General features: G+C 37.0%; 1 protein-coding gene across 13 annotated transcripts in view; it reads left to right on the top strand.

Annotated features, from left to right (window-relative positions):
- Positions 1-15,726, top strand: part of BPTF (bromodomain PHD finger transcription factor) — a 132,488-nt gene that overhangs the window by 53,106 nt on the left and 63,656 nt on the right. For 10 of the 13 annotated variants that reach the window (XM_029212860.1, XM_029212856.1, XM_029212854.1 and 7 more), the window contains 4 exons: positions 7,297-7,485; positions 11,353-11,540; positions 13,508-13,863; positions 14,355-14,486. In XM_029212860.1, the coding sequence (XP_029068693.1) occupies positions 7,297-7,485; positions 11,353-11,540; positions 13,508-13,863; positions 14,355-14,486 (865 nt within the window). The remainder of the gene's footprint in view (positions 1-7,296; positions 7,486-11,352; positions 11,541-13,507; positions 13,864-14,354; positions 14,487-15,726) is intronic. The other 3 variants (XM_029212859.1, XM_029212853.1, XM_029212861.1) reach the window with 1 other exon arrangement.

The raw sequence follows: 15,726 nt of genomic DNA, 5'->3' as shown, positions 1-15,726 counted from the left end.
CTCGAACCCATGTCCTGTGCATTGGCAGGCGGATTCTTAACCACTGCGCCACCAGGGAAGTCCTAGAGATTTCTAGTTATCTTTTTTATTGATTTCTAGTTTAACACACTGTAGTCAGAGAACATTCTGTACATGATTTATGTCCTTTAAGATTTGTTGAGGCTTGTTTTGTGGTCCAGCATTTGGTTAATGTTGATGAACTGTCTCATATACACTTGAAGAGGATGTCTGTTTTTAGTTTTGGGGTGCAGTACAGAACAACTAGGTCAGGGTTTTAATTGTGTTGTTGAAATCTATATGTTTGCTATTTTTTTTCCCCTCTATGGAAGATAATTTTTTTTTAACATCTTTATTGGAGTATAATTGCTTTATAATGGTGTGTTAGTTTCTGCTTTATAACATATGCAAGATACTTTTAAGTTATTTCTATTTACTGTGGGGTTGCCTTTTTATCTTTTAAATATTTTTAGTTTTTGCATTATATAGTTTGAGCCTTTGTTAGTAGGTGCACATAATTTTTATGTTGTTGAATTAACTTTATCTTTGTGAAATGTCCTTTATCTTTAATAATACTACTAAACTACAGAAGCTTTCTTTTGATTAGCGTTTGTATTTTATATCTTTTCTGGAATGGAAAGATACTTAAAAATAACCTGAGAATTTAAAATCTCTTTCAAAATACATCTACTTTAGAAATATATACACACATATGTATACATATATACGGATATGCATATTTATTTATTTCAAGCTGTATTTTGTCAAGTCCTGTCAGAGAGCACTATCATTTTCTTATGATAGACGACATTATGCAAAAGAAAAATTATAAGTCTGTGGTCTAAAAATCTAAAGGAGTGAGAACATAAGAAAAATGGGCAGATTTCATGATTTCAAATTGGGTATGATTCAGAAAGATTTTATGTGGCTGAGATTGAAGTTTAAACTGAAAAGTTGGGCCATATTTTGGGAAATGTTTGTAGACATCACTTTAAAAAGTTAATCTCTGGGGCTTCCCTGGTGGCGCAGTGGTTGAGCGTCCGCCTGCTGATGCAGGGGACGCGGGTTTGTGCCCCGGTCCGGTAGGATCCCACATGCCGCGGAGCGGCTGGGCCCGTGGGCCATGGCCGCTGGGCCTGCGCGTCCGGAGCCTGTGTTCCGCAACGGGAGAGGCTACGGCAGTGGGAGCCCCGCGTATCGCAAAAAAAAAAAAAAAAGTTAATCTCTGAATATCTGTTCCTGAGATTTTCCACCACTGCATCTGTATTCCAGACATTTCACTTCAGTTCATGAAAATGGTTATGTTGCCAAAAACGACCCCTTATAGCAAGTGTACTGTTTATTATTCAGTATAACTTCTTTGTAGTTAACAAATAGCTCAATTTCAGAATTACACTTTCGTTCTGGATTTTAGATTAGAAACTTTTGTACCAGGTTGCCAGTTTTTCAGTATATAAGGAGAGACAGGGGCATGTGTCTTTCTAGCATCTTAACCTCAAATGTACTATTGAGAATTTGTATTCAAACATATAATGAAGACAGCATTTGTTTTATTAAAGTTATGCCTCTAGATTTAATGACTGGGACTAAGAAAATAGCAGCAGTAGATAAAACTGGCTTTATTTCCATAACTATTTATAATTGCTTTGAAAGTGTTTCCATGGACATATTGAAAGTCTAACATCTGTAAAGTTGAACTATAAGAACATATTAATTTAACCTGTTTCTTAACTTTTTGGAATAACGACATCTTAAAAGATAGTACTTTGCTTTAGGTTTGGATTTTATTGTAAGGAAATTAAGTGGAGGTAAGAGGCTGCTGATACTGGATGCTGAACTGATGTGCTTCCCGTTTACTTTTACCTCATTGAGTTGATTGATAATGGCTTTTAGAGGTTCTGCAGCTAAATATTACTTTTGTTTCTTATTCTTTTTTTTTTGTGGTATGAGGGCCTCTCACCACTGGGGCCCCTCCCGTCGTGGAGCACAGGCTCCAGACGCGCAGGTCCAGCAGCCACGGCCCACGGGCCCAACCGCTCCATGGCACGTGGGATCCTCCCGGACCGGGGCACGAACCCACGTCCCCTGCACCGGCAGGCGGACTCCCAACCACTGTGCCACCAGGGAAGCCCTTCTTATTCTTTTAAATGTGTTTGGTTTTAGCTTCTAGTGTAGAATATTTGAACTGTGAGGACTGTTGGTAGGTGATATCTTCTTTGTGGTGTTTTAAAGCAAATGCTTGAGATTTCTTTAATCCTAATGAAGTAAGGATGTAAAGAGTTCTAGAGCAATTCCTCTCAACTGAAATGGACGAAAACTTAAGGCAAATTAACTTGGGACAAGTCAACAAAAAAGCTATGTATTATGAGTTATGATAGTCCTCAGCTTGTTAGCACCTTGAAAGTTTAAATGGACAGATTCTGAATTCAGTTTGCTTTCAGTGGGGTAATGGTTTTTTTTAAGATCAAAATACCTTGGGATGGGATTGATTGCCTATTCTTTTATGAAGTACCATTATCTTCCTAACAGCAGAGAGCACTTTCTATGAAGTATTTTAAGATACGATTAGGTGGAATCTCTTAAGTCCTATCCCAGAGTTATTGTCTTGGTTAAAACCATACTTGGGGTGTATTGTATGCTGAAATAGTTTTTTGTGGGCTAGTCTAGAACCCAATCACTTTTTATTATACTTCTGTGAGAAAATGCACTCTGAATTCTGAGCTCGTAAATGAGGGGATGTCTATATACTGTTTCATTATTCGAGAAGATGATTTTTAGACAATTATAAATTAAGAATACAGCACATTTCAAAACTAGATCTACAGATGTGAAAGGAATGATTAGTGAGGAATTTGATGCTATTCATGTGAGACTTCTCTTCCAAATATATGCATCTTCCAACATGAGTTAGTTGATTATATTACTGGTTTGCAGCTGTCAGATTTTAAGTTTGCCATTTCTGTCTTTCATGTAAAATTTTCTTATTATGAACATGCACGAAAGTTAAGAGAATAGTATAATGACCCCTCCCCCATATTTTAACACTTAGATTAGAAAATCATCAATATTTTGTCATACTAGTTTTACTCATGCTTTTTTTTTTTAACTGCTTTTTTGAGTGGGGAGGACTCAAATTTTTAAAAATCGCCCCCCTTTGACCCCATGTGTACACTATTAGATAAATCATAATCCTCAGTTAATTGCACTCATCATTGGTCATTACATAGTCCCCCTTAATTTATTCATTCACGTTTGAAATGATCTTTATTAATGAAATAAACACCTAGGAACCTATCACCCAAAACAGAAGTCTAAGTCCTGCTTTGAAACTCACTTGTATCGAGCCATCTCCCCGTTCTCATCGCCTGCATCCTTCTACCCTACCTGAAGTGATTGTCACCCTGAATCCTGTGTTCACTAATATTTTCTTTCCTTTTTATAACAGAAATCCAGTAGAATTAAGACTATTGATACTAGAGGTCAAAGTGATGTATAGCCCACATAACTGTTGCTTCATTGAGTTGATCTACATGGTTTGCTAAAATCTATGTATTTCTGTTTCTTTATTTTATTTTGCGGTACGCGGGCCTCTCACTGCTGTGGCCTCTCCCGTTGCGGAGCAACAGGCTCCGGACGCGCAGGCTCAGCGGCCATGGCCCACGGGCCCAGCCGCTCCGCGGCATGTGGGATCTTTCCAGACCGGGGCACGAACCCGTGTCCCTTGCATCGGCAGGCGGACTCTCAACCACTGTGCCACCAGGGAAGCCCTCGGTTGTTTTAAACTGTGTAGCAAGTGTGTTAAGTATGTCTTATTAAGTGTATGTGTTAAGTATAACTTCGGGGAACTTAATCTTTCTGCTTTATATTACTAATATAATGTTGTATGTTGCTGGAGTTTTTTCACATTAACTGTATTACAGTACTCCTTTGTGTAACTATACCACAGTTTATCCCCTTTCCTGATGGTGTGAATTTGGGTTGTTTCCTTACTGCAGTATTCTAAAGCAAATCCCAGACCTCATGTTATATCAGTCCTACATACATTTCTAAAGAATATGGACATTTTCTTATATAATTACAGTGCCATTATCATTTTAATAAAATTGACAGCAATTCCTTACTGTCATCTACTATCAAGTCAATTTAAATTTCCTCACTTAAAAAAATTTTTTTAAACATTGGCTGTGTTTTAAATAACTCAAAATAAGATCCCCACGTGACATGACATTTGGTTTTATATCTACTGAGTCTCTTAATCTAGAGCATTCTCCCCTTCCCTGACTTTTTAAAGAATCCTAGTATATCCTACTATGGAATATCCCACATCCAGGATTTTCTTTCCTTCTTAGTGTTTAATTTGTTCTAAAGGCTTGATTAAATTCATTTTCAACGACTTTTGGCAAGAATACTTCATAAGCTGTGTTCTGGGTATTTCACATCATATTGCATCAAAAGGCTCATTGTGATGTCTGTATGTTTTACCTTTACAAATTCTAAGATTGATCAGTGAGTTCAAAATCAGCTGTCTATTTGGAAGTTATAGTATATGATTTCTAATTCTATAATTTTTTTCAGTATTTTTTTAACTGGAATTCTTCTGTAAAGAATTTTCCCTCATTAACTAAGTCTATTTGAATACCTTGAAATATAATTAAAGCAGAAATAAATGCTTAATTATTTCTCTTAAAATCTGATTTTCAGAGTCAGGAGTTGGTGTCCAGTTACCTTCAGTGGTGATTTTTGAGTTATGAACTTTGGGGGGAGGGGCATGATTTTCTCATTTTAAGTATCTGTTTGAACTCATGGGTCTTTATGTATGCAGTTTGTTTCAGTCAGTTGTAGTTATCATTAATTTGGTTATATTGATTTTCAGGAGGCCCTTTGTGTTGGATTTTGAGTCCTTTTTGCTGTGTATGACCCCAGTAGTCTCTTTTGCTTTTTTGCTTTTTGGCAGAATAAGATGTATGCGGCTTATCTTACACATTTCTTACCCCAGACCTGGAATCAGTAATTCCTGCAAGAAGCCCTGTTTCCTTTTTGTGGGAAATGATATTTAGAGACTGTCATCTGGGCCCAAGAATATTTACTGCTCTTGGGCTCTCACTGCCTCTAGGCTTTTTTATTGGGTAGTGTTAGGAAATAGGTATTTTGGAAAAGAAAAAAACCAATTCATGTTGACATTTCAAATTCAGATTGAGGATTGCATACTTAGTTTCTTTTTTTACACTTGTATCTCTTTTCCTTTATACTGAATGCCTTAGTTCCTAACAGCAGTAACTTAATTATATACTTGCTTTATCCTGTTATAGATGTCCATTAATAATATATATTATTTTTATAATTATTGTTAATATCCTGATGTGCATTAATAACAGTAACAAGAAATGATTTAAATAGCATAGTAATTTCATAATACCAATATTATTGCTCACAGTAAGACTACTGAACCGCATTTAAGATTTTTTTGCAGCTCTTTATCTTTATACCATATTTCCAGTAAGAATGTATAGTCAAAATTCTGTGTTCCAAAGTCACTTGAAATAATCTTTTTCTCTGTGTGGTTATGCCAACAACTTGATACACGATTAGGCTGTTTTCTTTCAGTTTTTAGGGGCTGCATTTCTAACTTGAATTTTTAAAAAATGTAAAACATTTACATGATTCCAAAGTCAAACTTTGTAACTGTTACCTATTCAGAGAATTTCCACTTTCATCCCTTCGTTCTCTAGGTAACCATTTCCTTCCTTTCCCTTACAGGTAGCTATTTTTATTAAGTTTTGGTTATTCTTCTAGTGTTGTTTTTTTTTTTGTATAGAAAAGCAAAATATGTGCATAAATTCACATTTCTCTCCCTTTCTTACATGAAATTAGCATACTCTAAGTACTGTTCTGCATCTTTCTTTTTACATTTAGTCTTGAGATCATTTCATATGTGGATATAATGATTTCCTCAGTCCTTGTTATGGTGCATGATATTTTATTGTATGTACCACCTTTTATTCAGCCAGTGCCGTATTGATGGGCATTTTGTTTTTTCTGGTCTTTTGCCATTATAAATAGTGCTACGGTGAATACCTCTGTAAATATCAGTAAGTAATTTAGTATTTTTGCCAGTGTATTTCAGGGTAGATTGCTAGGTTAAGAGTAAATGCATCTGTAATTTTTCTAGATATTGTCAGTTCCCTTTTATCCAGTTTGCACCATTTTACAGTCCTACAACAATGTGTGGCAGTGCCTCTTAACCCACTGCCTCTCTACCTGAGTGTATCATGAGACTTGGATTTTTGGCCAGTCTGGTAGCTGAGAGGTAGTTTCTCTATACGATTTTACTTTGCATTTCTCTTACTTTGAATTAAGTGAGCATATTTCCATGTTTAAAGGCCATTTTTCTTTTTCTTTTTTGTGGCTGAATCGCATGGCTTGTGAGATTTCAGTTCCCTGACTAGGGATTGAACCGGGGCCCTTGGCAGTGGAAGCGCGGAGTCTGAACCACTGGACCGCCAGGGAATTCCCGCCATTTTCATTTCTTTCGTCACTGTTCATATATTTTTCCCATTTTTCTATCAGGTTGTTGGTTTTTTACTCAAAAAAAAAGTTAGGAGCTCGTGATGCATTACAGATAGCCTTTGTGATATACTGTCCACGACTTCTAATTTAGGGGATTGATTTAAAAGGTATCTTAATAGTGGCAAAATGAAATGCACAGGGAGGCTCTAGATTTCTGAACTGCCGAGGAAAGACCTAGGCTTTCAGTTCATGGTAGTATTCATTTTGATATACTTTTAGGAACTATACTCCTAGTGATACTATTATATTGGTCTTAAAATTAACAGTCACTTAGGCATTACCTTCTAGTTAAATTTGGGGGTATAGAATTCAGGCAGAAAACCTTAGAGATAAATAATCCTGTTTAATTCTGTTTCGAATACTGTTTGAATACTTTATGAAAAGTAAGAATATAAACTTCAGATTTTGAGGGATTTTCTTCACAAAATCACTTCTGCAGTATTTGGCACATAAATTTTGTGAGATTGTTATATCACTTTATTATTCTGAAAGATTGTCTGCTTTGTACTATACACTAAGGTGATAAGAGCCTGAGTTAATACTGGGAGACTTAAAAAACAATTCATAGGATGTTGTTTGCAATTTTTTTCATACATTGCATTATTCATACATGAGCAGCTTTTTAAAATCTAGCTTTGTAATGCAACCCTAAAACAATTAAATGTCTTTTCTGACAATTAGTTGTTTTTGATGTGATTTCCAATTTAAAAATCAGATATTCTATTTTTCTAGAAGAACCTAACAAGACATGTGACAGCAGTAACACTAGTGCTACCACTACCTCCACCCAGCCTAATCTGGAAAACAGTAACAGCAGCAGTGAACTAAATTCTTCCCAGAGTGAATCTGCTAAGGCAGCTGATGATCCTGAAAATGGAGAAAGAGAATCTCATACACCTGTCTCTATTCAAGAAGAGATAGGTAAGAATACACTTCATACATTGAAAGGAGCTTTTTTATTTTTTTAATTTTTAATTTTTTAAATAAAAGTTTGATGGGGGTGGGAAGATTTGGATTTTGTTTTCCCTTTTTTTTTTTTTTTTTTAAACACAAGTGACACTTGCACTCAGTGTTTTTGTTTTAAAAAAATAAAAAAGCACTTGGGAAAAAATACATCTTTTTCACACCCCCTCCCCAAAGGTAACCACCATTATTTGGTGTGTAACATTTTATATCTTTCTCCGTGCAGTTACATTAATGTATGTATGTTTACAAAAAGTCTTTTTTTTTTTTTTTTTTTTTAATATAAACGGGATCATTCTGCATGTGTTGTTCTGCATCTTGCTTTTTTCACTCAGTAATACATGTAGGGGTTCTTTTCATGTAATGAATTGAATTTATTCTTTTTTAACTGCTGCATGGTACTCCACAGTACAGATGAACCATAATTCATTTACTATTTCTCTATTAATGGACATTTAGGCTAACAGTTTTTTCATTATTACAACTAGTGGTGCTTTTTAACATCCTCACCATGTATCTCCGTGTACTTGTATTTCTGGCAGTATAGATACAGTAAATGGAATTGCTGGATCATATGGTAGGTACATTTAAAAAATAGTGATGGCTACTGCTTAATTGTACGTTAAAAGGAATTTATACTAATCATTTACATGTATGTGTATTTCTTCATATTCTCGCTAAATTTGACATCATCTATCTGTTACATTTTTGCCAATGGTGAAAAGTATTTCATTTTAAAATTTGCATATCCCTGCTTACTAATGTGATTGACTTTCTTTTCATGTGTTTGCTGAACTTTCTGTGAATTGCTTATTCATATTTTTTGCTGATTTGTTCCTACTGAATTTTGATATTTTTCCCAAATGAGTTTTAGGAATGCTTTATGTATTGTGGGTATTAATTTTTGATTTTACCTATATATTTATATAGTCATTGCTTGTTTTTAACCCTTTCTGTTGTTTTATAAAGAAATTTTTACATTTTTTATGCAGTTAAATTTATCAGTCTTTTTCTTTAGGATTTCTCTGGATTTTGTGTCTTACTAAGGAAGACCATCCCTATCCCAAGAACATACATATATTTTACAGTAATTTCACATAATACTTCTATAACTTTGTTTTTAATCCTTCTGGTGTATAATTTTGTGTATGATATGAGATGGAGATCTGTCTTAATTAGAACCTTTTCAAGTGCAAGTGACCAAACCAGCTTAAACTAGCTTAAGCGAAAAGGGAATTTAATTAGCTCATATAATTGGGAAGTCCAAGCCATCACCAGGCATAACTGGACCTCCAGGTATCAAAACTCTTTCCATTTTCCTCTTTCTGTCTCACCTTTTGGATCTGCATATGTTTGTGTGTTAACCTCATTCTCTCCTAATACAGACAGGCTTTCCCCAAGTGGCAGGGAAGATGGCATCAGCGGTTTGTATTCATATCTTTCCAAGGTCTGTGACCCAAAGGCAAGGCCCCTACTCCTGCTCCAAATCAAAAGTCCTTGAGGAAGGAATTTGAGTGGCCTATCTTGGACATATTGTTCCTACTCCTGTGGCCAGGGCAGGCAAGGTATTATGATTGATGGCTCCAGCAAAAGTATATAATTGGAGTGGGGTAGGAATGGTTTTCCAAAGAAGGAGAGATGCTGTGAAGATAGGAAACAGCAAATATCCACAGTTCCACCCTAGCTCAGTACAAACGTGTGTATTCAAATTTTAAAAAGCCTCTGCCTAACATAATGGAAAGATCTCACCCACAACTGAAAATTTTTTTAAAAACTTCTCTCCCAAAATGAACATCTGGTAATTTTAACTGTATCTAGGATTTCTGTGTATTGTGTGTATTATTTTGATTATGTGTGGTTGTGGCTTATCTTGATCTTACAATCCATGAGCCAAATTATGAACTTAGCTACCTGTAACACTCATTAACCTGATGGTGGACGGTGTTCTCTGATAAACCTGGCTGCCCTTTTCTGGGAGGTTTTCTGGGAGAATGGATATGTATGAGAAGTGAGAAGCATACGGGAAGGTCCCTCTTCTGTAGGCCATTCTTCTTTAACAGGCTAGATCCAGCTGACTTCCGTCAGGGATGGCCTGCTGGAAATTGCTGTAGGTTTGAATAATTATACATCCCAGTGTGACAGGTTTGGGGTTTTTTCTGGCAGTAACACCCCCTTATAGATTGCCTGAATACCCAGCTAGTATCTAATGCCCAAACTTGGCTCAGAGTCTCTGAGGGTAAACCCCCTCTACTTGCCCAGTTTGTCTGCCCCAGCCCCCAGGTGAGCGAAGTCTGTCTAGGCTCCTGCCTCTTGACTCATTAAACAGTGAGTTAGGGAGGCTAGGGCCAGGCAGCTCTGTACTTAGCCTCCAGGCTGCATCACAGTGATCCACTCCTTTAAACAGGAATGTGGCCTTTGGGCAGGGTGTGCTAGACAATGACCTCCACTCTTAGCCTTGTTCCCTCTCTCTGCTCCTTCAAGTCGTACCCCCAGGGATGAATTTTCTGCCTCCTTTCCCTTATCTGCACTAAATTTAGCAAGTGGCAAAGGATTGACTCTCACCTGTTGGATTGTTGGCTCTAAATTGAGGCGCTTAATTTAAAAAGTGCTGTGCCATTCCCTTTCTGCTTTTAGGAAGTCTGGCCTTGACTAAATGATGTCTAAAAAGTCTTTATTGTAGAACTTCAAAGACAGTCCCAAGAAGTAGCCACTGTAGGGAATTATCTGGTAGTTCAGTGGTTGGGACTCCACACTCTCACTGCTGAGGGCCCGGGTTCAGTTGCTGGTTGGGAAGTTAAAATCCCTCAAGCCGTGTGATGTGGCCAAAAAAAAAAAAGTTGCTGCTATAGTTCATCATGTTGGCACAGAACTCTAGCATGGGTAGAATCATGGTCTGAGAGCCGAGAGAACATCGTGGATAGTCTAACTAACCAACTGCTTTGCTACCACACATTGAAGGTTACTAGCTTTCCAGCCTGAGATGGCAAGATACCCAGTACCCCTACCCCATCTTGATTTAGTCAGTGCCATATTTTCTGCTTGGTTTTTCATTTGCCAGTGCCACACTGTCTTAGTTTTTAAAAGCTTTAAATTAAGAAAGAAACATGAGATCTTGTTCAGCTGTCTGGCCAGTGGAAATTGGATAGTGATGCAGTCATTTTAGAACGTATAGAAATTTTCAGCTGAAGTGAGATTTTTGGAAAAGCAGAAATTGCTCCTTGGCAGTTACATCTGTCACTTTAAAAAAATTAAGATATTATGAAAATGTGAGAGGCCTTTATTGTATCTAAAAAAGCTAATGTAGTTGATTTTCACATGTACAGTTATCTACATACACAGATAATTGTCTAGATTCTTTAGGAAAGAATTCACTTGACATTTATGTTTATACGCTTTAAATTATTAGGTATTTAAACAGAATTTCAGTGGAAATCTTTCTAAAATTAATTATATCCTTTACTTTTAATATAGAAATCCATGTCGAATATATAAGGCAATATTTTATTAGTGTGCATTTTGAGTTATGTTTGTTACTTGTAAATCTGTAGCAGCCCTTCCTCTTTTCTAGTAGCTAAGCTTAAAAACTGATAACCTGGCATGTTTGAATTTTCTGTAAAATAATAAATGACTCACAGTAAAGTTCTGACATACTTTCTTTGGAGTGAAACTTTAAGAATTAATGCATTTGCTTTGGCTGTTCAAGGACTTTTTATTTTCTGGATCTTAGTTGTCTACCAGATAGAAGTTTTGGATAAGTAAGGTGTTATTACTATATGTAATTTACTTACTGTTAGCAATTACTTTTGGCTTTTTATTTGATAACAGGTGATTTCAAATCAGAGAAGTCTAATGGGGAAATAAGTGAGTCTCCTGGAGGTGGAAGAGGAGCGTCTGGTTCAACTCGGATTATCACCAGGTTACGGAATCCAGACAGCAAACTGAGTCAGCTGAAGAGCCAACAGGTGGCAGCAGCAGCCCACGAAGCAAATAAATTATTTAAGGAGGGGAAAGAGGTGTGTTTTTCCTGTTTAAAACAAAAATCTCTGGAATGTAAAATAATTTTTAAAATAGGGGCAGGAAGTTTGTAGAGGTACTTTTGAACTGTATTTTCCTCACTTCCGAGAGTGTAACGAGATTAAAAGTGTTAGGTTTGTATTATGATAAGTATAGCTGTACACCCAAATTTCAATCCATGCATAGAAATGCTGTAAATGGGTAGTATTCTTTCTTACTATATGGTTAGTTTTATTGTATATAATTCTAAAGAGATAGAGGCTGCTTCTTCACATGTGGGAACAGGTAGGCTATTTGTGGGCTTTATTAAAGATTTAATACTCAATTCTGGCTGTAGTCATTTTAGATGAACCTGCAGCTAAAAGATAAGACTTACCCCTTGATGGCAGAGCACAGTGTATAGAACAGCACAGCATCTCAACTCTGACTGTGAACAAAAAGATTGAAGCTAGGACTCAGTATTTCTGTCTCCCAGCAAGCCATGATGATAGAATAAGGGCCACAGCTGTGTCTCTCAGATTTGAGAATTATTTGCAGGGTAGATATGCAAGATTATGCAGTGTTTTGTTTTTTAATGCAGTGTTTTTAACATCAAAGAAATGACTTTAAGGCAGTGGCTTTCAGGCTTCTTTTTACTCTGACCCTCACTAAGACATTTTTCATAGCAACCCAGTACATTTAAAAGTTTCCTGAAGTAGGGCTTCCCTGGTGGCACAGTGGTTGAGAGTCTGCCTGCCGATGCAGGGGACGCGGGTTCGTGCCCCGGTCCGGGAAGATCCCACATGCCGCGGAGCGGCTGGGCCTATGAGCCATGGCCGCTGAGCGTGCATGTCCGGAGCCTATGCTCCGCAACGGGAGAGGCCACAACAGTGAGAGGCCTGCGTACTGCAAAAAAAAAAAAAAAAAGTTTCCTGAAGTAGTATTTTACCATGTGGGAAGCATTCTGGTATTTTCTTTTCTAGTCTGTTGTATTATATTTCATTTTTTTTAAAGCTGAATAAGCCCCACTATTGATTTCACAGTCCACTAAAGGATTGGAATCAACTATTTGAAACACTATTTTAACATATCCATGGGCTCTTATCTAAAGCTGGAATGATAAAAGGAGCAGAAGAAAAGGTATTTTTAGGAATATATGTTTGCGGGAATAGTACATGTAATGCCCTCATGCCCTCTTTTGTCTCTAACCCCTGTATATTGTAAGCTTGAGAAAATGATTGGTGAATGATTTATATATCACACATTTAGTTTCATGTGTATATTTGAGATACATGAAAGTACTTAATAATGTCCAACATATAATAGGCACTTTAATAGAGCTTAGCTTTCTTTCTTTTTGCAGGCATATCTTGGTTGTTTAATTATAAACAATTAGCTTTAGCTTTTAACTCAACTTTTAAACTTCAGAAGTTTAGGGACTTCCCTGGCTGTCCAGTGGTTAAGACTTCGCGTTCCAATGCAGGAGGTGCGGGTTCGATCCCTGATCGGAGAGCTAAGATCCCACATGCCTCTCGGCCAAAAAACCAAAGCAGAGAAAAACAGAAGCAGTATTGTAACAAATTCAATAAAAGACTTTAAAAGGGCTTCCCTGGTGGCGCAGTGGTTGAGAGTCCGCCTGCCAATGCTGGGGACGCGGGTTTGTGCCCCGGTCAGGGAAGATCCCACATGCCGCTAGAGCACCTGGGCCTGTGATCTATGGCCGCTGAGCCTGCGCGTCCGGAGCCTGTGCTCTGCGACGGGAGAGGGCACAAGAGTGAGAGGCCCGCGTACCGCACAAAAAAAAAAAAAAAAAAAAAAAAAGACTTTAAAAAATGGTCCACATCAAAAAAATCTTTAAACTTCAAAAGTTCAGTCATAAGATGTATCTTAACTTATTTTGAATGATAAATTACAAATTATTGAAAGACAATTGATCAAATTTACATATTTGACATAAATAATGGAATCTTCTTATTTTCTTGGTCAGGTACTGGTAGTTAATTCTCAAGGAGAAATTTCACGGTTGAGCACCAAAAAGGAAGTGGTCATGAAGGGAAATATCAACAATTATTTTAAGTTGGGTCAAGAGGGAAAGTATCGCGTCTACCACAATCAGTACTCCACCAATTCATTTGCTTTGAATAAGCACCAGCACAGAGAAGACCATGATAAGAGAAGGCATCTTGCACATAAATTCTGTCTGACTCCAGCTGGAGAGTTCAAATGGAATGGTTCTGTCCATGGATCCAAAGTTCTTACCATATCTACTCTGAGACTGACTATCACCCAGTTGGAAAACAATATCCCTTCCTCCTTTCTTCATCCCAACTGGGCTTCACACAGGTAAAGGAAACTAAGGTTTATTTATTGCTGTAAATATAGTAAATATTTACAAAATGATTATTGCAGTTGCATACTTTAAACTGTCATTATTAATGAATTGAATGAAGTCATTTTAGTCAGCAGAACACTGAGGATGTTAGGAATATGAGTAACTTTACTTCTAAAGTTACCGATCCAACACTAACATTGGGAAGATTTCTGGAAAGCAGAGTCTTTATTCCCGGAACCAAGTGGAGTCCAGAGTTCCAGAACATCATAGAAGGTTTAAAGATTTGGAGGACGAATTGACCTCTGAGATTCCTCCAGTGTTTAAAACCTATGATTCTGTGAGGTAGAAACTTCCAGTAGCAGTGTATTTTATACCTGCTTAGCCTAGAAGCATATGCCGTATAAGATGAAGTCTTCATAAATTACAGCTCTTGTGCTTTTAATTTAAGATCAACAAGATGAAATTTTGTTTTTTCCTTTTTTTTTTCCCTTCTGAAATTTAGGGCAAATTGGATCAAGGCCGTTCAGATGTGTAGCAAACCCAGAGAATTTGCGTTGGCTTTAGCTATTTTGGAGTGTGCAGTTAAACCAGTTGTTATGCTCCCAATCTGGCGGGAATCTTTAGGACATACCAGGTAAGTGAATTCTGAGCCTTGTGAATGGTGTGTTAGTCTCCCTTTTAGAATATTAGTCTATTAATAATGAAAGTTAATGTGTTGAAAAGGCCATAATAAAGACTTAACTCTTCTTGACCTCATTTTCCTCCTATAAGATGGAGGAAAACATGTAAGAAGTAAACCTGAATAAACATTAGTTCTTATTTAGGATATAGGATTATAATGAAGATGAGAAGAGATCAGGTATATGAAAATTAAAAATATGTTCTAAAGTGAAAAATGTTTTTATTGAATAGAAGGAATGCTTATATTTTTTGAATGTTTATTCTGGAGTGTGCTAGACATCTTGATTTATTTAGAGTCGAGTATCTGGCCAAAGATCATGTAGCTCCTAAGTGGACCCAGAGTTGTGTGACTTTAGCAGATGGTTAACAAAAAAGATAAATTTTGTGACTTGAATCTACTTTTTAGCCCTAATGGATTTATTTTTTAACTTTAATTTTTAAAAAGTTCTTATTATAAACCTAATATAAGCTTATGGTAAAAAATGTAAATTATTATTCAGTGTAAAAAGTAAGGCTCCTTCTACCTTCCCTGCCCCTCTACAGGTCCCACTCCAAAGGTATAATGCTGTATTTTTTTTTAATTTAAATATATTTTGTGTTGCTTTCTACACCTGTGTTTTATCTTTTTTTAAAAAATAAATAAATTTATTTATTTATTTATTTATTTATTTACTGGCTGCGTTGGGTCTTTGTTGCTGCACGCGGGCTTTCTTTAGTTGCAGCGAGTGGGGGCTACTCTTTGTTGCGGTGCGTGGGCTTTTCATTGTGGTGGCTTCTCTTGTTGCGGAGCCCGGGCTCTAGGTGTTCGGGCTCCAGTAGCTGTGGCACGCGGGCTCAGTAGTTGTGGCTCGCGGGCTCTAGAGCTCAGGCTCAGTAGTTGTGGCACATGGGCTTAGTTGCTCTGTGGCATGTGGGATCTTCGTGGACCAGGACTGAAACCCGTGTCCCCTGCCTTGGCAGATGGATTCTTAACCACTGCACCACCAGGGAAGCCCCCTGTGTTTTATCTTATAATGAAAAATTTTAAGAAAAATAAATATGCCTACTAAATATTTTTCATCTGCTAAGGGTTGCTTTCAGTTTTCTGTAGTGTTTCCCCCCCATAAATCTTATGGATACTCTTTCCTCTCTCCCTCCTATTTTGATTGTAATTGCTGCTACTGGTAGAAGCTTCCACAAATGGAATGGACTTA

This window comes from Monodon monoceros, unplaced genomic scaffold (assembly GCF_005190385.1).
Source record: "Monodon monoceros isolate NGI ecotype Baffin Bay Population unplaced genomic scaffold, NGI_Narwhal_1 Super_Scaffold_9, whole genome shotgun sequence".
Classification (NCBI taxonomy): domain Eukaryota; kingdom Metazoa; phylum Chordata; class Mammalia; order Artiodactyla; family Monodontidae; genus Monodon; species Monodon monoceros.
This window is presented reverse-complemented; position numbering and strand designations above follow the sequence as displayed.